The 22,718-nt window shown below is 47.5% G+C and overlaps 2 protein-coding genes and 1 long non-coding RNA gene across 4 annotated transcripts in view; 1 reads left to right on the top strand and 2 right to left on the bottom strand.

The window, feature by feature from the left end:
* Nucleotides 1-12,030, bottom strand: part of ARHGAP4 (Rho GTPase activating protein 4) — a 36,297-nt gene extending 24,267 nt beyond the window's left edge. Inside the window, exons 1-3 of the mRNA XM_083592385.1 lie at nt 11,570-12,030; nt 3,855-4,050; nt 525-687 (exon numbers count right to left, since the gene is read on the bottom strand). Of these exons, the coding sequence (XP_083448511.1) occupies nt 525-687; nt 3,855-4,050; nt 11,570-11,636 (426 nt within the window). The 5' untranslated portion in view covers nt 11,637-12,030. The remainder of the gene's footprint in view (nt 1-524; nt 688-3,854; nt 4,051-11,569) is intronic.
* The window catches only part of LOC310752332, a 182,761-nt gene that overhangs the window by 146,610 nt on the left and 13,433 nt on the right, over nt 1-22,718 (top strand). The window lies entirely within an intron of this gene.
* NUDT16 (nudix hydrolase 16) lies at nt 17,159-21,528 on the bottom strand. 2 transcript variants are annotated; one of them, XM_083592445.1, is made up of 3 exons: nt 21,322-21,528; nt 19,050-19,322; nt 17,159-18,469 (listed from the first exon to the last, which is right to left on the bottom strand). In XM_083592445.1, exons 1-3 carry the CDS (start codon nt 21,460-21,462, stop codon nt 18,284-18,286), a joined length of 600 nt encoding a protein of 199 aa, XP_083448571.1. In that variant the 5' UTR covers nt 21,463-21,528; the 3' UTR covers nt 17,159-18,283. The 2 variants fall into 2 exon arrangements, with proteins under 2 accessions (XP_083448571.1, XP_083448572.1); XM_083592446.1 differs by having other exon boundaries at nt 19,034-19,322; nt 21,322-21,511.

Raw genomic sequence — 22,718 nt, 5'->3', positions numbered from 1 at the left:
AACTCAAGTGATTGTCCAGTAGTCAGAGTTTACACACACACTCAACTTGAGAAGAGCCTAAATACAAACAACATACTAGGCCCAGAAGGTATGGTGGGCAACCGTGACACTACGCCCCTTCCTCCATAAGTACACCCTGCCCCCCCTTTTATTGGCTCTTTGCTTCTACATCCATGTTTGAGATCCCCAGCTGCTGTTTTCCCAGCTTAGGGGCTAAATAAGAGAGGTGTTTGCCACAGTCGCCTAGCAAACAAAAATGGTTCCCAACCACTTCTGAAATTAACCTGGAAGTAATTGGGGAGCATGTAGTGGCATAGATGCTGAAGACCCACAGAGAGGCTTTCTTCTAAGACATTTCCGTTTTAAAGCAAACAAAATAGCTGGCTGAGGACAAAGTGTGGCTTCAGCAGGGGCTAAATTCCCAGCAGCTGCCACCACATGGCACATTATGTTAGGCCTGGCATCCTGGGAAGCAGCTCGTTTTTTCTTTCCTTATCAGCCCTTTTATCATCCAGACTACCTACCTTCCGAGCCAGCCTCCCAACATCTTCACTGATGTGCACCAACCGCAGTGCCAAGTGGCCTGTGTAGATTTCACTCAGTGCTCCGTGATCCCGGCTTGCCTGCCGCGTCTGGTTGAGAATCGTATACCAACAATTCAGAGGGGACGGGAGATTTTGGTCCTTCCTGCAGGGAAAAAGCAGAGATGCTTTTTAATCTTTGACTAGATGAACTACCCACCTCTATTGTGCCTTCTCCTGGTCTCTCCTAAGCCTCTGGTTCTTTTTATTTTGTTTTGTTCCACCACTATCTAAATTTAAACTGTAAGCCAGGGATGGGGAACTTGTGTGACCCTTCAGGGATGTAGATGATGGTCAGAGATGATGGAGGATGGAGTCCAGCAACAAGTGGAGGGTCATGGGCTCTCCCATCCCTGTTGTAAACTCTCCAGGGCAGTGACCTCTCTTTTACTTATGTCTCCTTTTTCACTTGTTGGCACCTGTCTGCCTCAAGAGACAATGGAGTGTGCCTCCAGGTGTGAAATCAAACCACTGTGTTAGCTGCACCAAAGTGACCTCCCCGGGGCACAAGCCTGGGCAGTGTGCATGGAGGTCCTGAACTGACCAGATGTCAAGACTCCCCTCTCGGCCTTGCTGACATCGTCCAAAGGAAAGCAGAGCAATACATTTGGCGGAAGCTTGGCTGCAGGAGTTGTCGGAAGGAGGTGTACAAGGCACCATCCAACCATCTTGGGGCCTCTACTCCAGATCTGTGTAGGGTTTACTCCTTAGCCTTTTCTTCTCCCAAAGATATCCTGCAAGGCAGTAGAGGTTTATGCTCAGCGTTTTCCTTCTCCTAGATGGGCTACCCTCCCAGATTGACAGGCCCATCCACCCTCTGATTGTCTTTGCATGGTCTTTTGCTTTAAAAATATTTATGAAAGCCTTATTGGATACAAATGTTTTAAATAAATAGCTGCTTTCATGTGCAGTGACGACACTCTGTAAACTGTAAGTTACATAATGGTCTCCTGTTGTCCTAGCAGGGTATTTCCAATAATATTTTTAATGGATTATCACTATTCATTTTGTCACCACTGATCACTACTTGATTCACCCCCGAGCACACATTTCACTCTTGAGCTTCATGCAAACATCCTGATGGACTGGTCAATGAGGAGGAAGTGTAGGAGGAGCTTGGGAAGCTGGAGGTCTCTGATCCTGGAAGGAGCCCAACAGGCTAGGAGGCCATGGTCAAAACTCACAGGAGGACTTGGACCCTGAAGAGGGTCCCAGTGGTGTAGACCTGAGGGAAGAACCAAGTGTATTGCCAGAACAACAGCCCTCCCCAGTGCCATCAGATACCCCAAGCATTACCTTGCAAGGCTTTGGCCCTGTCTCTGGCACCACTCACGGTCGATAAAAACGAGAGCCTTCCTCCTTAGGGGAGGCACCTGGGGATAGCTCTGACAGTGAGCTGTTTCTGAAGATGCAGAGGTGACTGTGCCAGTGTGAACAGACACACTGTGCTCAGGCTACTCAAAGGAATGCCCCTTGCTTGGCTAGTCTCAAGTCAAGCCTGCCCTGCTCTTCAAAAAGAAAGCACAGGTCATGTGTCAATTGTTGGAACTGCAGTTTATGGCCAGCCATATATCCTACAGCTTTGCTGTGCCTTATGAACTTGTAGCTCAAGTTCCAAGTCTGATAAGGAGAGGCACACACAATGTCACACAATTCACTGGTGACAGCTGCTCCTCAGACATAGCTACACCATAGGCTAAAAACTGGTTTGGCTGTCAGTCCCAAAATCCAGGGCACTTGCAAATCAGTAACAGAATTATCAGCACCCTTCCTAAACTACAACTTCCAGGATTCACTGGTGGCACCCATAGTGGGCTAACAAGTGTAAAACTAATATATGTTTATAGTGTAATTTGTCTCACTCCCACCATATACCATGTGAAGTTAACAAGTATAACTTTTCACGGAATGCCAAACGCTGAGTTCCTGTTCCACTTTCTGTTGCCTCATCAGAGTGAAAAGATTTGGCCATCTGCTCTGCAGGAGCTGCTTGTTAACTATGCAGGATCCGAGTTCTCTCTCAAAGGGGGGGATGATGTTGCTGTGGTGGCATGGGACCAATTATGCATCAGCACAGTAATGGGGTAACCTGGAAGTATCATGATGAATGTGATCTTTTGGTTCTTTGCTGTAAATATGGCTATATAAAAAAATAAGGATGTCAGGGAATTCAACAAAAACAGAAATGCTGTTGTTGCCTTCAGTGTGCAAATGATTTGTAATTGATTACATTATCCCCCCCCCCATTTGCACTGCATTTCTTTTGCATTGTAACAAACAGGGTAGAATAACATAACAACAATGTAATTTACATAATTTGTGTAATTTATGTAATTAATTATGTCAGTTAATTCTGCAGTGAGAAGAATATTGTAGGTTTTTGCAGAAACTGAACTGCAGTGGAACAGAAACGGTGTTTCATATGATGATGTGATGGGAAACTCAGCCAGACCAGAGTTTGGTGATGCAATGCCTCAGAATTCCACCAAAATGCTGGCTGGAGCCTCTCACTGGTTGGCTGCAGGTACAGCTAGCTGTGGGGGGGGGGGCAGTCCCAGCGGAGAATGGAGAGATGCCATTCTTGACATTCAGCTGGTTAGGAGTTTAGCTCCTGAACTGTGTAAGATCCACTCTGAGGAAAACATCTATATCCAGAGAAGGAAGATCAAAAGACAATGAGTGGAGTATACAGACAAGACAAGAGAAAAACTAGGAAGCTGAACTGGGGACAGGAGAAGAAAAGGTATGAGGGAACACTCTACTTGGGTCTCCATCCAGTAAGAAGGCTAGAGGTCTTCTAGAAAGAGGAAAATCCCAAACCAGTTGGAAGGGATGTTACACTGCTAGAGGAGCCTGAGGGGTGAGATTTATAGAAGGTTGAGAAACTGACAAAAAGTGCCACCTTGTTTAAGAACCCAAATATTAAGACCTAAGCTGGAACACCTATACAATTAGCTTAAAAAACTGAAGTGAAAATAAGCTGCACATTTGCCAGTATCTTCCTCCATTACTTACCCCCACCAGCAATAGTTTTAAGAACACATTTTAAAATGATAAAACAATCACTCAGACAAAGGCTAATTCAGGCATTCCTTGATGTGTTGTCAGTGAAGAATGCCTCATGTCTTTTCAAAGGAAGGTTATAATAACTGCAGTTCTTAGAACTTAGTATTCCAGTAGTCCTGTCCTCAGCTCCTGCCCCCCAACCACCTCTGCAATTCCCCCACCATCATTGTCCTGGGGCCTCCTCTGCCAGCATATACCCGTCTCCACCTGAAGTTCTGGTGTTCCTTGGAACCACGAATCTTAGCCGAGAAGCGTTCTGACAGCTTCTCCAGTCCCCGGGAATACTCTTGCTCCACCTCTGCCTTCCGGCGCAAGAAGTCGGCCACATCTTGGAGCAACTGCTGCCGACTCTCAGCCTGGGAGTCCAGACCTCGGACTTGCTCCCCCATCTGCCAACGCATTTCTGAAAGAGAGGAGCAAAGCTATCAGCATCCGAACTGCTCTAGGATACAGGGTCCTCAAACGCTCTTTGGGCACATCCAGACTGCCGCTGGTTTGTGGAAAGAGTTCAAGCCTCCTGGAACTTTACGCTTTCATAGTTAAAATGGGTCAAAGCACTCTGTTACTCTAGCATAACTTTCCAAAAGAATCAGATTTATTGCAGTTTGGAAAGTGAATAGGAAACCGTACTGTAAGTAAACATAATTGTGCCCAGTGTGAACCACATTTTGTAAGCCTCCCCCATATTGTTATCTATTGCTATTGATAGTTATTTAAATTAGAACCACAGATTTAGTATTAGAATTAAATAAGAAAAGTTACAAATAACTTGTTTTATGAAGGCGATTTCAATCAAATTAAATTGAGGCTCCAATAAACACCGTAATTTCACAAAATCACATTACAGTGGTACCTCAGGTTAAGAACTTAATTCGTTCTGGAGGTCTGTTCTTAACCTGAAACTGTTCTTAACCTGAAGCACCACTTTAGTTAATGGGGCCTCCCGCCACTGCTGCACGATTTCTGTTCTCATCCAGAAGCAAAGTTCTTAACCCGAGGTACTATATCTGGGTTAGCGGAGTCTGTAATCTGAAGCGTATGTAACCTGAAGCGTATGTAACCCAAGGTACCACTGTATTGTAATTTGTTAACAGTAATTTTGAGCTGAAAATCATTTCAATTTAACAAATTTCATAAATTTAAACATGATTTTTCATATTTATTTCACTCTCAAAAATCAAAATTACCCACATGGGATTAATAAAACAATTATTCACTGTTTGTAACAATTATATTAATGACATGTGAGTGATTATGATTTTACAGCATCTTGAAGACTAACACTTTAATTATGGCATGAGCTTTCTTTTAGCTTGTGCTGTTTTATCTGTGTAAGCTGCTTGGAGTCCTGGACTAGGATAAAGGCAGGATATAAACAATAATAATGATAATAATATGTAATAGCTCATTCCGGAGACCTGTTCTGATTCTGAGATGCCGAATTGTGACCAATGTGTTTAGAATCTGATTATAAGCAGTTCTAAGCTGTGTATGCATAACTGAATTATGGATTAAGTAGAAGCTGGCAAATGTGGCCTCTTTTTTGCTCTTCAAAATATGGCAACCCTATATATTTTTACTATGATTATAATTTTAGCACCAAGTTTTGTTTAGGTTGCTATGAAACTATTAAACATGTATCGATGAACCTAACATACATATTTTTAGAAAATCACGTCTTAGATCTGGTATTAGTTACTCCTAATGACTTAGGCCTGGAACAGATCAGAAGTTCACCTCCTTGCTCAAATGAACACGTACAAAAGCCAAGGTTGGGAAAAGGTCCAGGCAAGAGAGCTCACACCTCACATGAGGAAGCATATATCCCTAGATGTGCAGGTGAGGAACCCTGCCAGCTCTATTTGGCCTGAGGACATGTGTGCATGCTTTCACACTCATATTCTCCCTCTCTCGCCCACGCTCACATAGGTACTCAACTCTCCAAACAGAGGCACATATTCATACCCTCACTTTCCTAACTCTACCCAAAGTGCCAGCTCGGTTGGAAAGTTAAATAATGAAACAGACCAGATAGGAAAGTTCTCTAACACCTCAGTGTATGTTGGCAAATTTAAGCTAAACATACACCAAAACCTTTCCGCTACTACACCTAGTGATGATGTGCAAAGAAAGTCAGCTGCAAACACGTTCAGCTCGTAACGAGTTGCGTCTTCAAAACAATGTTAGCTCTCTTGACTGCACCTACATTTTTAGAGATAGCATCAATATAAAAAAATGAAATGTTACTACTAGTTTTAAAACTTTTGCCAGCAGAAGGATTAAAGAGAAGGCAAATTTTTTGTGGGGGAGGGGAGAGAATAGAAAACGAGGCAACAATTAATTACCAGGTTGATGTCACCAATTTAGAGTCCTATTCTCATAATTCCAAGTTCACATGCAGGGATTTTATGTTACTTAGTGACCAGGAAAATGCATTCTGAACATACTTATACATACATATGCATATACTTACTTCATACATGTTCAGGGGCTGATCCCGGGTTCATATTAATCCCAGGAGAGCAGGGGAAGGAGCAGCAATGATGGACCAGTAATGATGGACAACCTTGCATGCCATTAGCACTAGTAATTTCTCTGCAGCACATGGACACAGGGAAGAAGAGCACTGAGCATTCTGTGCCCATGGGAGGCCACAAAACCTCAGGGGCTCCCTTCGTGATCTGAAAATGCACCATTGAACTGGTCTAAAAATCTTTTCAACACAATGAGATTCCTTGGCAGGCAAGGAATGGGTTCCTTGCAGGCAAGAAATTAGACACCACTGTGTTAAACTAAGATCAGACTAAGCATGACATTAGTCATGACTATAGTTTGCCATTGAGGGCAAATGGGGGCACCTCGCCACCCTCTCAATACCTCCATCATCTTGTTGCCTCCCTTGCTTGCTGTCACCGCCCACCCACCCTCCTCCATTGTACCTTTGTCCATGGCCTCCGCCTCCTCTGCCAGCGCCACAGACATACTTCCAGAAATCAGCTTCCGGAAGTGCTGAGATGGAAGGAAGAGGAAGAGCCGTAATGCCCAGGGCCAAGGTAGGTATTGCTTCCCTTATTTTCTTCCACACTCTGGTGTGGGCCAACTGACTCATGCCACAGGGTGGGACAAAAAAAAAGCCCATCTTTTTGTCCTGGGCTCTGGCCAAAATGGGACATCTGGGATTGGGATCACTTTGCTGACTGGGGCTGATGGGAATTGTAGTCCAAAATATCTGGAGGGTGGGTGGGAGAAGGCTGGTCTGAGAAATAGACTGATTTACTCAGAGGCAGCAGGCTTGTAAATAACCATGTTACTAGTTGCCTGCAGCTTGTAAGAATTTGCTCCAGGTGACTTGGCAGAAAAGCTTTCATAGTTTAGAAGACATACCCCACTCCACTTCAGACGCAGATGGCTAACCAGGCATATGAGATCAAACAGGCTAGTAAAACTTTTGTGGACAAGTAAGTTTTGCTGACATCATCTCAGTAAGATAGCAGCCTAAGGCTTCATGTGCATAGAAAGTTGTTCCTTGACAAAACACGGTTCCCCTTGGTTCTGGACAGCCATATTCATACACCTGTGCCACACCTGGGAAATCATGAACTACCCTGGACAGAGTAGAGTTTGTGCTGTAAACGGGACTGAGTAAGTGATGCAATTCTGCATGAGAGCAGGAACAATGCAGATTGTAGTATCGGGGGGCAATTAAGCTTCCTGGGAATCTGACCTGCTGCTTTTTTAAAGCAAGTTTCTAATCCTCACAAATGTGAAGTTGTGCCTGAAAGTGTGGGCTGAATAATATTTCTAGGGGTCAGGAAGTAAGTGAGATGCATCATTCTCACTTTTCCACATGATTACCAAAACAAGGGTAGATTTAAATAAAATGTTTTTTTATATATATAACTGCAGGATTCAGCAGTACAAGAGTAATACTGCATAATTTCTCAATTTCCACAATCTGTCTGGGTGACATGGAATCATAGAATTGTAGAGTTGGAAGGGACCATGTGGGTCAATGCAGGAATCTTCTGCCCACTGTGGGGCTCAAACCCAGGACCCTGAGATCAAGAGTCTCATGCTCTACCGCCTGAGCCATCCCAGCTGCTATATATACATAATTCAGCTTTTGTTGATGAAGGATTTGGGTTGCCATTGTGCAGAATTTTGATTTTACTTAATTCCCATTTATGTTCTTCCCATGGTGTATTTCATAGCCTGGACAGAGAAAAGGGGCCGCAATGAAGTAGAGGAAGCAGCAAAACAAGAATAAAACAGCAAAAGTGAACAAAAGGAAGAGGGTTGGCTGAACTTCCCCCAATCCTCTCTTCAGGACACGAGAGTTCAAGCTCACAGCCCTGCAGGGCCAAGGCAGCTAGGAGTCCACTGGGTTAGCAGAAGGAAGCAAGGGCCCAGAGAGACCCCTTCGCTTGCCAGTTTTATCAGCAGAAGCCAAGGCAAAGCAGCGAGGGGATGGAGAAATGGTCCGCAGCCCTTCCCCCAACCCTCTTCACAAAAGCCTCTGAAAAATCAGAACTGACAACTTGGAAGCTGAACTCAACCCAATGAGCAAGAGGGAAGAGAGAAAGCTCAGTTGGGAAAATGGGGAAAGGGGAATGAGTTGGCTGCAGAGAGAGAGAGAGAGAGAGAGAGAGAGAGAGAGAGAGAGAGAGGAATTAGGGGGATCTAGGTGCAACCCCCACTGTGCATGGCTTAATGCTTGCATGAGAACATGGTGTAGAGGTGGAGGTGCTGGAGGCTTGTACCAAAGACAAGATAGGAAGGCGCTTTGAGCCCCTCTTGGAGGCATCTGTACCAGTCGGCCCTGGTGGTGGCGGAGGACGGGAGAGGGAAAGGGGGGGTGATTGCACTGACAAGTGCAGAGGTCAGAAGTTCAAGGGCCTGCAGTCAGATTTATAGCCCACCATATCCCACAGGATCAGCGCAGGTAAACAATATTTGCTCTCTCATTCATAAAAACATGGCTTATTAAGAGAGGAAGAGGTTTCACTGATTGCCCTGCTTGAAATTTGTAATCTTATTTTGAAAAAGAATAAAATAAAGTTGTAAGCCACTTTGAATATTGTGATTGCAACAGAAGGATGAGGAATAACTCATCTTAATAAATACACAATAAACAACCATTTTGTTTTAATGTTTGGTTTTATTATGGAAGCCACCCAGACAGGCAGGGTATGGAAATAATAATAATGTCTGTTGGGCATAAACTCCACCAAAGTTCACCTGCCAGCTTCCACCTCAGCTGATATTTAGATCACAGCATTTAAAAACAGGCTGGCTCAGCCTTTTCTCTTCCTGATGCTAAAGGGCAGCCCCCCCCCCCTCTCTCTCTCTCTCACACACACACACACACAACCTGCTTGGTGTCTGTCTCCATGATGACAGCCCCCTGAAGTGACCATCTTAGTAAAAACCTGTGAGTTTGTCAAATCAAAATAGTCAAAACCTGACATAATATCTGAGGCGGCAGCAGAACTATTTCTTTGCCTGGCAGAAAGGAAGGTTTGCAGTTGTTGGTTCTTTCATTTATTGAGCGTTGTGTTTTTGCTGCCTGGGAGGGGGGTTTTCTGCCTCAGGTGCCAAAATAACTGAACTGGACCTGGGTCCTATGCAGCTTGACTTGTGGGTTGTGGGGGCTAAGCCATTTCTTGCTCTGCCTCAGGCAGCAACCATCCTGGGCCGGCCCTGCACAGCTGTGCCACATTTTGCTTCATGGCAGGGCAGTTTCTGTTAGCAGGAGAGAGAGGGGTTTGTTTTTCCAGAATATTTAACCTCAGCTTCGCTCTTGCTCAAAGCACCAAGTCTGAAACATTCTTGCTCACCTAAGATGCAGAATGGCAGAGTGGGGCAGGAACCAACCGTGGGAATGGTGTCCAGCTTTGTAAAGCATTGGGGGTATAGGAGTAGTGGTAACAAGAGGTCTGGCGAGGTACTCAAAGAGGAAATTAGACCTAGTAGCCGGGAGAGGCTGCTGCCATAAGACAAAGCAGCTCCTTCAGGCAGGGGCGGGTCTGTTATGAAACTAATGAAGCTGAAGTGTCAGGGCCCCTAATCCCAGAAGGGCCCCAGAAGTGACTTTAGTCCCCTGGCTTAAAATTTTGGGGTCTAGTAGATCTAATTTGAGGCTCACTGATTTGAGTAAAATTGATCAATTTTTGTTGTTGTATATATTGTAACAATCCCAAAATTTGAGAGTTAGTAGCACAGATATTGTAAAGTGTGGTGGCCTGTCGTGGAACAACCCCACTGAAGAAGAGAACAGCCGTTCCCCAGACCTTGTTGCTGGTTGCAAAGGGGCCCCGGTGACACTTCAAGCTTCAGGGCCCCAGAAGCGTAGGTCCGCCACTGCCTTCCGCCTTGTATATTTTCCAGTGGCAGAAAGGTAGACAAGGCCACATCTGCACCATGCATTTAAAGCCCTATTAAACCCACTTTGACCGCCATGGCTCCTCTCCCCTTGCAAAACGTCCTGGGAACTGCAGTTTGTTCCGGGTGCTGCTGAGAGCTGTTAGGAGAGCCCTCTTCCCCTCACAGAGCTGCAGTTCCCAGAACTCCCTGGGAAGAGGGACTAGTTTTTAAGCCACTCTGGGAATATATGGTGTGCATGTACAGAGGTGACCAGCTAGGCTCCAATGCACTGTGCAAACATCTATTAAGACGAACTGTCGTTTCGCAGGGCACATGCAGGAGGACAAGAGCATCTCAACGAAATTGTGCCCCACGCCAACTGCTGCGTGTGGTGCTGGGACCACTTGGCCTTCCTGGCTCCGATACCCAAAACGCCTTGAAGCAGCCCTGCTAGTGGGACCAGGGGCGCTGCCTTGGTGCCAGAATTGCCGGTGCCTGTGCTTGTAACATTTTGAGCCCCAGAAGGGCTTTGAGTTGGCAGCCGAGGTTTGTTGTAAGATAGCAGTGAGCCTAGGCAGGTCCAGAATGGTGCTGTGATCCTGAGGAGGAGGTGAGCAGCAGAGGAGCGCTGGGGCAGAGAGAGAACCGTTGCTGGCTGATCAACTCACCCAGCCTAGAGGAAGTTGAACGACCGGAACCCAAGAAGGGATGTTGCGTTACAATCGACAGCTTTGCTGTGCAAGGGTGTCTTAACAGGGGAAGTGGAAATTAGTGTTTTACAGCCGAGGGAGGTTACAGGGAGGCAGAGGACGCCCGGGTCCTTTTCCTGTCAGTTCGGCACGCGGGCACGGCGCACGGTTTTCTTTTTTCTGCACCTTAAGAACCTCACCTCTTGCCTACAACCCCTCGACCACGTCTCTCCCGCTAAGAACCCGAGTTTGCAGTCACGCCTCGCCACCACCAGCAACAATATTCTCCCGTCTACAAAATCTGGGTCACATTTCTCTAGGTTTGGGTGGGGGGAGAGAGAGACAGAGACAGCGTTCCTCTCGCAGCCATATAAATGCAGCTGCAGTGAAATCCAGCGCGGCTGCTCTTTGACGCGGGAGCACCCGAAGGGGGTGGCGTGGGGGCGGGGGGGGAGGCCCCTGGCCGGCTGGAGGTCGGTCACGCAGCTGAGGAGGGATGAGCGACGGCGCCCTGGTCCCCCGCGCCCCCGAGCGAGGCCCAGGGGGGCCAGGAGAGCGCGCTGCCGCCGCCGCCACTTGCACCTGCAGGCAGATGTGCGTTGGCGCAGCGGCCACCCGACAGCTGCCCACCCCGGCCGGCAAATGCCTCCCCTGGCACACAATGCCCTCCCCACCCCCGGCCTGCCCTTGCGTCCACAGCCCCACCCCCGGCCCTCCCCGCGCAGCGATGCCCCTTGTCCGGCCCGCAGGCGTCGCCGGCTGCCCCCTTCTCCCCGCGCAGCCTCGCCCGCGCCCCCGGCTCCCCCACTGCAGCCCGCGCACCGCCCTCGGCCGCCGCCTCCCCAGGATCCCCCCCCGCCCCCCGCTTACCTTTCACCTGCGTCTCGTACTCGGCCAGGCTGCCCCGCTCGCGGCGCGCTTTCCCCGGCGCGCTCATGCCGGCGGTGCGGGCCGGGGCGCAGCAGGGCCAGCTTGTCCGCAAGATGCGCCGGGCAGATGCGGCGCGGTGTGCCGCGCTCCCGGGCGAGGCGCCGCCCCCTTCCCTTCTTCTGCTGCTTCCCTTCCCCAGAGGCAGAAGCTGGGGCTGGAGCGGCGCCCTTAACCCGCTGCGCTCCGGCTCCCCTCCTCGCCGTGCCAGCCACAATCGCAGCCCGTGCCAGGCGCGCGCTCGCTCGCCCGCTGCTCTCCCTCTCCCAGGGCTGGAGCCAAAGGCTTTGTGTCGCCCTGTCCAGCCCTGTGGCAACGCAGGCCCGGCCAGCAACAAGCCCCACAGAGACGGGAGCGACGCTTGCACCACCAGATCACACCCTCCGCCGCCGCCGCCGCTGCCGCCTTCTGCGCATCAATTGAGCTGGAGTAACTGAAAAGCCGCCGCCGCCGCCCCGTTTCCTGGCAATTACTAGCGACGAGTTAAAACTCGGCTCACACGGGTCTCTTCAACAACTGGGGCAACTGCACTCGTTAGCGGCGGCGGCGGCGGCGTCTGGCTGGCTGCTGGGGGAGCAGGGTGCTGGGCGAGATGGTTGACCTGTGATCCAGCAGGGCTCTTCTTCGGAAACACGAGCGGGCCCCCCCACACACACACACACCGCAGCAATGTGTGGATTGCCCCAAATGTTCAGGCGTAGGCTGATATGACCTAGGTCCGTTAGCCTGGGCTCATTTAAGCAGGCATCGGGACCCCAAAGTAAGCACGCGCGTGGACATTGGGTAGGTAGAGGTGTCAGGGAAAGGTGCAGCCAGCTTGTTACATGCAGCGATCCTGTGGGGATCTGTGAACAGCTGGATCTGTGAACAAACTCCAGGGCGACTGACTGTTTGAATCACCAACACAGGAACTTGCCTGCTCTCAAGTCAGACCATTGTGTCTATTAAGTGCCATATGTTTATTTGTTCATTTATTAAATTTATATACTGCCCTTCATCCAAGGATCATGGGCAGTTTTCAGTATAAAAACACAAACATACATAACATAATAAATCAATCAATAATCCCCCCACAAATTAAAAGGCCATATAGATAGTTTAATCAGCCAAAGTCCTGGGGAAAGAGGAATATTTTTGTCTGGCATCTAAATATAGGTACTGAAGGTGCCAGGTGAGCCTCCCTGGGGGAGCATTCCACAAACATTGGATTAGATCAGCCTTCCCCAACCTGGCGCTCTCCAGATGTTGTTCAACTACAACTCCCATCATGCTTGGTCAATGGCTGATAGGAGTTGGGCATCCATCTGGAGGGCACTAGGTTGGGAAAGGCTGGATGAGGTGTTTTGTTCCTTCCATTGGGTCCTAGTGTGTTACAGAAGAACCCAGAAGCTCTCTGGAGAGGCAGATTACACCTCCACAGAGCTGTGAACTTACATCCGGAACCAGGATGCTCTTGTTTACAGTGGTACCTCTGGCTAAGAACTTAATTCATTCCGGAGGTCCATTCTTAACCTAAAACTGTTCTTAACCCGAGGTACCACTTTAGCTAATGGGGCCTCCTGCTGCCGCCACACGATTTCTGTTCTCATCCTGAAGCAAAGTTCTTAACCCGAGGTACTCTTTCTGGGTTAGCGGAGTCTGTAACCTGAAGCGTCTGTAACCCAAGGTACAACTGTATATGGTCCTTTACCCTGGGATGAATTCTTTGCTTTGGGCCCCTTGTGCAGCATTTCACTTATCCATCAAATGCTTGGTTATTTGCCAGTGGTGTCGCATCCATCACCTGTAGATCTGGGTTCACAGGACATCGCTAACAGCAATATAGCTTGGAGCTACCCTTCAATATTTCTATCTAGTATTTCAGCAACATGCAAAGGTACAGATACTAATCAGCTATGATATTTAATTACTTGAACCGTTATGATTGAACATGAAATTGTCACCCTGAGGATTGGTTATAGCAGAAAGGCAGAATGCAATAAATAAACCAATACATTATGTAAGTCTTTAAATTGTAGAATGCACAACTTTGCACTGCTCTTTGGAAAAGACAAACGGAAGACAGTTCAGCTAAAAGATTAATGTCCCTGATTTTGTGCCCTCTATGACCGATAGCTGTGTGACCCAATATAACTGTAGCTCTCCATAGTTAACACCCACAAGCTGCAACTGGAGCTTCCACACTCTGCAGTCCACTGCAAGTGGGACTTCCCAGCACAGGAAGCTGATTTGCTTACAATTCCACACCCTGCGCTGTCTCAGCAGAGTTCAGATGTCCTCTTGCATGCACACCCACCCCAGAGCAGCTGAACAGGCACTCTCAGAGTGGAGATTATCTACCCTCTGCCTGCAAAACCACACATCTCTAATTATATATATATGAGGCTTTATTTATATATAAACACATACACAAAGAAGATCTATTCAGAGAGTATTTTCACACTCCTCTCACAGGCAAAAGGGATTGGAGGGAGGCAGCAGGGTGGGGGGGGCAGAGGCAAGGAGGGGGCGCACTGGCAAAAGCTGCAACAGCAAAATGCCTGCCGCTCAGGAGCCAGGAGGCCTCGGCAGGGCTGCTAAGCAGACAATAGCTGGCACTTGAGGAAAAATGAGGAACTCAGTGAGAGGGGAAGGGACAGGGGGATGGTGACAACCTCACTTTTTGGCCCCCAAACCACAGGCTTTCCTCTCCCTGGTCATCCAGCCCATTCTTTCTTGCCCATCACACACACTTAAAGCACCCCTGCTAGCACTTTGTATAATCCAGTCAATGGGGGCACATGGAGAGCCAGGGTTCACACTTAACAGAGGTTTTTCATAATAAAGTGGTGTTTGAAGCTCTCAGCAGCAGCAAATCAAAAGGTAGTTAGGAGCTGGGGACACTTGATGAAGTGGGGGCTAGGGAGCAGGGCGCTCTGCCACATCACCAAGGTCCTGTCTGACAACCTCCTTGCAGAGCTTTCACCAAGCAAAGATGTGCTTACTATGTCAAATTTTTGATGCTGCCTTCACATGAAGGCCCAGTCCAGCCCCTCCCTTACACGCATAATTAGGCAGAAAGAGCCCTACATGCATAGGGCAGCTGGGGTTCAGCAGAAGGGGAAATTGTGGAGGGGAAATAGGTCTTCCTCTTTCTATTCAAGCTGCTGTTTCTACCGGGAGGCCGTAGGCTTCCTTAATAAGTTTTATACATTTAAAAATCTATTTCTGAGCACTGATCTGAGCTCTAGAAAAGCAATACTACGGACATCTCCCTCCTTACAAAGGGCTTACGTTCCCGGGTACCGCTCCTATACATGAAATCATGCATAGTGGGGAGGGAACACCATCTAAAACGCCTGTAAACATCCTCCAAGCCACACACTGCTTGTTGGGTTTCTCAGCACCAGAGGAAGATAGCGATGCCATGCATTTAGGCGCCATCTCAAAAAAAAACCACCTCCAAAGATTCATGGGATTGCCGTTGCAAAGGCTCCTAGGATAGCTAGCTGTATTCCCTCTCTTTTCGGGCCATTTTTGTCCTTTTTATGTCTTTTTGCAGATCAAATCTATTTATTTATTTATTTCCTAATGCTGCACATATATGTGGTCACACGCAAGTGGGGAGATTTATGATCAATTAATATCAATCACAGCTACTAAGCGGTTGCAGCTTTTGGGTGCTTCTGAAAGGGAGTGCCATCATCAGACAGCAACTGTACTTAACTGGTTTGGTTGCAGTGCACCTGGAAAACTGTGATAGGGAGTCATGAGTCACCAGGCACACTGAAACATGTGCTGGTGAGCCACAGCCAGGGCCGGCCCACCCATGAGGCAAGGTGAGGCAACTGCCTCAGATGGCAGGATCCACAGGGGCTGCAGATCCTGTTGTAGATCTTTATTCCTCTCTTGTTCCTGATGTAGATCTTCACTTCTCCGCTTCCCTGGTGGGAGGGGGACACCATTTCATGGTTCGCGTCAAGGGCCAAAATGTTTTGGACCAGCCATGGCCAGAGCCACCATTGCCAGCATGCTCACTGTATGTTTGGGGACGCAGCGAACACCAGTGTGACATGCGTGCAGCCAGGTGAAACATTATTGTCACGTCAAGTGGCTGATTAGGCAGACCCTTTCAACAGTATTTGCCCTTAAAGGTGCTTAGTGACCCAACCTGCACCCAGTCAATAATTTGCTACAAAGATTCTGGGTTGCTAATTGAAAACAAGCAGACACACATGATGTGGTCAGAACCTCCTATCTACTTAAGGCCCATTATAGTCCTGACTCCCGACTAATGGGGATTTCAGTGGAGAACAGATTGAAATGAGATGCTAATTTAGAATTTGGGTTAGGGTACAATTGCACAACTCTTTCCGAGCTCTCAAAACTGCAGAGAAGTTGACAATGAGACAGAGTTTACAGAAAATCCTAAGAGATGCTGTGCCATTTTTTTAAAATGACCCTATACCAATACAATTCTGCACAATTTAATTTAGAGAGGTCTCACCATTTATGCAATTTTAAGATTGTGTTTAACTTATTCATGGGAAAAGGCCAAGCAATCTGACCACCAGGAATTCTTCTTGCCTCTTCACCTGCCTCTTCACCTGTTTAGTCCTTTATGAATTGTGAGAGTTCACCAAAAACTACTCAGAAAACTTTCAAACCTACTAGAATGTGATCTAAACCTCCCTTTAAATCCATCTCAGCCAAAAGATGGGCACTCACTCAAACTCACCAACAGATGGTACCTAACACCAAGGAAACTGGCACTGATATGCCCAGGAACCTCACCAAAATGTTGGAGAGGCTGCACTTCCACAGGCACATGCCTCCACATGTGGTGGGAATGCCCCAAAATACAACCCTTCTGGACATCAGTCCTACAAGAGATATGGAAAATAACTAAACAGGTATTTGAACCGGCCCTACTGAACATCTTCCAAGATAATAATGTCCACTCACATTATACAGAGCTTATAACCCACCTACTCTCAGCAGCCTGAAGCCTCATAGCCAGACACTGGAGAGACCTCTCAGGAGTAAACATGGACCACTGGTACCAAATGGGAAACAGCCTTACGAGAAAAGCTAACCAACAGACAAACTGACATGGGGACAAATAGAAGAGGACTCTTTCACCCCGGTATGGCTTCCCTTTATCTCATACACAGCCCAACAAGATGGCAAGAAGAATACCACCAACAGCATAGAAATCAATTTCGCTAATTTGACCCAACAAGCCCCGCCCCCACTTCACAAATGCAAACAAACCTCACTGCAGACAATCATAGACAAGCATCCACACCCTGGACCCCCCCAATCCCTCTCACTACCAAGGAAATGTAATAAGCAAATAGAAAGAGAACCTACCCAGTTGACGCTGACACAAAACCCCACATGTACACTGTAAAAAAATAGAAATTTCACCACCACCCCTCCTCTCCCCCCATCTTCTTCCTGGCCTTATACTGTACTCAACACTAATGTCTCCTAACAAATGTAGCTGATCTGTAGAAAAGACTGTACAGCCTGAAAAAAGAGACAAGGCACTTTTGTAAACCAAGAAAATCTTTAATAAAAAATATTTTTTTTAAAAAAAGAAAACTTGTAAGCCCCTTCTCATCAGTACAAGATTTACAAACTTGTTTCTAAAAACAAGTGATAGCAGAGACCTTCCAGAGGCTGAGTTCTGTCCCACTGCCATATGGATGCATGGATATTATTATGGGATACATACAGCACTTATCTCTATGTGCTCTTCCATTCCTTTTCCACTCCACTCCCAGTCCTCAACAAGGTATTCTGATTTCTGTAACCAGAGATTTAACAAAAAGTAAATCACACTGGTGCCATGAAGTGTGCATAATTTGTTCCAAGCAGAGAAGTTTGTGTTTCCAAGGCCCATATACAGCAAAACCAATTATGCAACTATTTATTTGCTGATGAACTGAATGATGGCAGCTTCCTAGTCTTTAATTGACAATTCTTACACCCATGTCAGGCACATCATCAAAATTGGAAAAAGAGAAACCAGTGGGAGGGAGACACATAATGACTGTCTCTAGTGGCCATTTACCACTTCCATATGAGCTAATAAAAAATATTATAGGAGTCAAGAGCCACAAAATGTCTTAAGCCATTCTTCAAGCGCTAGTAAAAGATTAGAAAGGCAGACTCCAGCTGTGAAATGATAAAGTAATAATACACCAATAGGGGTGTGCAATGGGCTTTTGTGGGGAGGTAAACCCCGACTTCCATGATATAAAAATACTGGAACTCAGAGACAGAAGGTTTGAAATTACAGATGGAAAAATAGAAACCACAGATGAGTCAGTGTGTTATTTGTAGTGCCATTCTCCAAGTGCAAGAAACCATGTGTGTGTGTCTTATATATCTACACACATAGAAGATGAGATGGTTCACTCTCTTAACCCTTGCCTACCATCTTCAATATTTTAAACAGGCATCTGGATGCTTAAATCCTTTTCGGGGCTAGATTCACCAGAACTGAGCCATTCACCTTGGGTAGAGGGAGGGAAAGGTCCATTGCCACTCTCTTCCCACATTCTTGGATTTCTCTGCTACATCCGCTCCATTCAAGGGTCCAAAGTTCATGGGGGAATTCAGTTACAGAACCGTCAGAGGCTGGAACGTGGCAGCCACAACCAATGACACTCAAGGTCTCTTCTGAGTCATGGTAACTGCCTTCTGAAGTTGCTCTCTTGGCACGAGCTGAAGAGTATCCAGGGCGTGAATCAGCTGCTCCCGGGAATTGCCAATGAAAGTGTTGCTAAGGAAAGCTGGGAGCCCCCCAACGCCATCGCGCAGGGTATAAAGGGGGACACGGATGAGCCCCATCACCTGAAGCCACAGAGGAAGGAAAATCAAGTCAAAAATGCCCTTCTGAACCCTTCCCTCCTCTCCTTCTCTTCTCCGCCCCCCCCCCCCCATGAAGCAACCAGGAGTATGTGAGTTCAGCAAGAGGACAGAATATCATATTTGGGCACACAATTTAGCTCCCAGAAGATTTCAACTTCCTTTAAATAACAACATCAGTTTCTAGCCCCCGTGGCTTCCAAATATTTTGGGGCAAAACCTGGTCAAATCTCAGGAACCAAAGAAGGTCCTGAGTGATCAGAGATGAGGCTTCAGCTCCCTGAATGGCTCTTTCTTCCACTCCATGACTATTAAGGCCAGAATAAATTATGCAAAACTGGGGGAAATAGATGAGAAAATTGTTCAAATTAAGAAAATCATCATAATTCTTCTTAATTCATGTAATTCAGGCAAGCTGCAGAATTCAGCCGATTCTGGGGGGAAACTGGCATTATCTTGGCCCAGAAGTTCATAATACTCAATGCAGGATACATACACCAGCCCAGCGTGTGGCAGTCCCCAAACCAGACAAGACCAGCCGCACCCTACCCTGTATTTCCCACACCTCTAAGCCGTGTTCTTTGGCCTGCGTGGCCCTGTCTTCTAGGGCCCGGAGCTCCTCCAGGCTAAGCTGCTTGGCGTAGAAGTGCGTCACCACTCGCCGTGGCCCCTCGGGCACATGGGAGCTCAAGTAGTCGTCCTCAGCCACGTGCAGGGAGGCAGCGCCAGGGCCCAACTCTTCATGCAGCTCTCTATTCAGACCCTCCTCCAGAGACGCATCCTGCGGGTCCACAAATCCACCGGGAAACCCCAGGCGCCCATCGAACCGCATCTGCATCTGCAAAGGGAACAGACAAAGCAGGGCTTTGGGTCTCTTAAAGCAGCAACACTGGATATGACTTTGGATTTATGAAATGGTGGGCTGGATTTGGGATCCTGCCCTTATTATTTAATTACTGCATTTATAGCTCATCTTTCCTCCAAGGAGCTCAAGTTTGCATGCATCATCCTCCACACCCTCATTTTATCCTTACAACAACCCTGTGAGGTAGGTTGTCTGGAACTGCCCTAAGATAGCTCTAAAACATACCCCATTTCATCTGCCATTCAGTAACACTTAACCTTCACTTTTTTCAATTTCTGGGTCTCCTGTTCATCATCACCTGCAAATTTCTCCAGTACAGTTTCGCCTTTTGCAGAAGGCTTTCAACATCCCTGCTCACCGAAATTGTTGGAACTGGTCTTCTCCTGCCCTTTTATTTACTGGTGTGCTCCAGAGAAGGCCATTTGTTACAAAGGTGAATCAACTAACTCCACGCTCTTTGCCTTTCTCCTCCATTCCCAGTACATGGGACAGGTGCCTATTCCTGCATTGCAGAGGGTTGGACTAGATGATCCTCAGGGTCCCTATGATTCTATGTCTTGCCCCCCTTTTGGCAAGGGGGTTGCTTGCCCTTCCCTTTGACACAGAAGTGCTCTCGAGGGGCTGCCCTCGTGTCCTGCTTTATGTCCTTGCTAGAAAAGGCTGAGAAAGGAAATTATTGGCAACTGTTAGTTTTTCCTGCTGATCTCACTTGGATCCCTAATGCAGCCCACAGGTTTACAGAGTTCAAGCACAACCTGGTTTCTTGTCACCAGACAATAACCATCGTTTTGTTGATGGCTCATCTGTCTTAAGATAACAGCCCACCTCCCCACCCACTTCAAACTCATCAAAATCAATCCCAGTGTTTATACCAGGAGTTCTGAGACAGCACTGTTTAATTTCTAAAATACATGCCTCAAAATCACACCTTCTGGCACATAACTTTTGCCCCCTAAAGCTTACCGGTAATTATCACCAAGTTGCTAAACTGGGGGCGGGGGGGGGGGAGCTATCAAAAAGAAGGCTAGGCTAGGCTAGTCATTTCCCCTGCCAGGTCACTATTCTTAGTGGTGTGGTTTTTTTAACAGATGAGCATTCAGTCCTGTGGGACCATCAGGCCTGGAAGCAAAGGTCCAGGGCTCCAGCTCAGCTCAAGGAGCAGGGAGGCCGTCAAGAGCAACAGGACTGGCTTGCCACAGGTTTAAGTTAAATAATACAGTGGTACCTCGGGTTGAGTACTTAATTTGTTCTGGAGGTCTGTTCTTAACCTGAAACTGTTCTTAACCTGAAGCACCACTTTAGCTAATGGGGGCTCCTGCTGCCACTGCGCCGCCAGAGCACGATTTCTGTTCTTATCCTGAAGCAAAGTTCTTAACCCGAGGTACTATTTCTGGGTAAGCGGAGTCTGTAACCTGAAGCGTATGTAACCCGAGGTACCACTGTACACGCTGCCCTCTAAGAAGCAGGGACGGAAGACCGTTAAGTCCGGAATCTAAAATTACCTAAGTGCAGCAGTGATTGAATCACACCTGCCTCAGACTGCAGCCTCAATAAATATTGCTTGCGGCCATAAGCCATTGTAAACCAGAACTATGGCCACGCTAAAGTCTAACAAATCTGTCGTGGCACAATAAATGTGTTAGTCTTCAAGCCTCTTCGTCGCTTCCTGCTGCAACAGATTTACAACGCTGTTCCTCTGAAAAATAGGCAGTCACCCGCTGGAAGCATTCACGATTTAATTTCTATCCCGCCCTCCCTTCCAAAGCAGCCCGTGAACGAAAGGCAACATCCAGGGACACTGGATTTCCGTTCAAGGCAAGCAGCCCTGACATTAAAAACGGGTCGCGGGACTGCTGAGCTTTGAGCAAGCCAAGTGTGGTCTGCCCATTTTTTTCAATTCGCGGGGGGCTTGCTCTTCCCGCTAACCGGCAGATCTCCGCCTGTCCCGTCCCCCCCCCGGCTCATTTCTCACCAGCGCTGCGAAACGCAGCGGGAACTTCCCGAAGAGGCGTCCGGGGCAAGGCGCGTACAGGAGGGCATGGCAAGCGTGCTGCCAGTCGGGCGGCGCCAGCTGCAGCGCTTCGGCCCTGCTCACAGCCCGGCACTCGCCCATCGCCCTAACTTGGAGCCCCGCGGCTTCCGATTCCCACCAGCTGCGCCCGCGCCGGAGAGGAAGCAGAAGAATACAGATCACAGGCCCCGCGCCTCCAATCAGCGCGCACCGAACTTTCCTTGCGGCCAATCAGAGGCTCCGGAGGAGGAAACCGTGGAGGCGCGCGAGGTCTCCCCATTCAGGCAGTTCGGCGGCGGCGGCCGCGCGAGGGCGCCTGCTTGCCGCGCTCCTGCGAAACCTTGCGCGGCGACGCAGGAGCCCGTCGCCTTTCCTCTCCTCCTTCCTAGGACGAACCCGTCTGGTTTGCGCCCCGCCCCATTGCCTTAAATGCGCAAAGTAAAAATGCACGCTCAGGATCGCTTAAGGGTCGAGGCCGAACTCACGCAAGAAACACTTTGTTAGTACCAACAGTGGAAGATTGGCAGATGATGGATTTTTCAGAGCTGGCCAACCTGACTGGAAGAGTCCGCGACCAGGAGGAGGAGGAGTACCAGGAAGAATGGAAGAAATTTAAAGACTATTTTAGCTAAATATGTCAAGATAATTTAATTGGAAAAGCTTGCAAATGTTAGATAGGCTTAGCATTTAAATATGTAAGGATAAGATTTAAGATGTTTAAAGCTAAATTAGAAAGAACGAAAGATGTTAAGTGATCAAGTGAATTTTTTGAGAAAATTGATTTTGGAAAACTGTTAAAATGATATATAATGAAACTCAACCAAGGGGATTTGAGGAAGCCACTTCATAATGTTACCAAGATTTAAACAGGATGCTTGTTTGTTTGTCTGTCTGTTTTAAATTTTTGGAAAATTAATTTTTAAATTTGAAGAAAAAAAGCAGCACTTTGTTGTGCCAGACCGAGACCTGCGCCCTCCAAGCTCCCCTAGGAACCCCAGCAGTGTGGCTGGAGAAGTCATGTTTGAAGGGTTATCCAGTCCCAAGCCTGAGGCGAGGGGGGTTAGTGGTTTGTTTTCGTTGCGTTTTTAGGTTTTTTTATCTTGCATTTTTTTGTTGTGCACCACCTTTAGATAGACGGATGAGGGTGGTAAACAAATTTAATAAATAATAATGATGATGGAAATCAGTGAAAGACACACTGAGCAGGTACACAGGGCTGTCCCCCCCCCCCACGTTGCAACATCTTGTATTTCTATTTAAATTATAGCACTGCTTTTAAAAAAATTGCATCTATATAGTAGCTGATACAAATTTTATGTAAATCTGTCTTATGCCCCTCTATTTGGTGATGTGCCAAT

The sequence above is a fragment of the Podarcis filfolensis genome (assembly GCF_964270895.1).
Source record: "Podarcis filfolensis genome assembly, chromosome: 17".
NCBI lineage: Eukaryota > Metazoa > Chordata > Lepidosauria > Squamata > Lacertidae > Podarcis > Podarcis filfolensis.
The sequence above is the reverse complement of the archived record's forward strand: the minus strand, read 5'-3'. Positions and strand labels throughout refer to the sequence as shown.

Excerpts from the sequence above, each read along its gene's own strand:
- NUDT16 (XM_083592445.1), bottom strand. The coding sequence starts at position 21,462 with ATGGGCGAGTGCCGGGCTGTGAGCAGGGCCGAAGCGCTGCAGCTGGCG. Across the intron at positions 19,323-21,321 it reads CGCTGCGTTTCGCAGCGCTG|ATGCAGATGCGGTTCGATGG; the intron begins GTGAGAAATGAG and ends TTCCCTTTGCAG. Across the intron at positions 18,470-19,049 it reads CCAAAGAACACGGCTTAGAG|GTGATGGGGCTCATCCGTGT; the intron begins GTGTGGGAAATA and ends CTGTGGCTTCAG.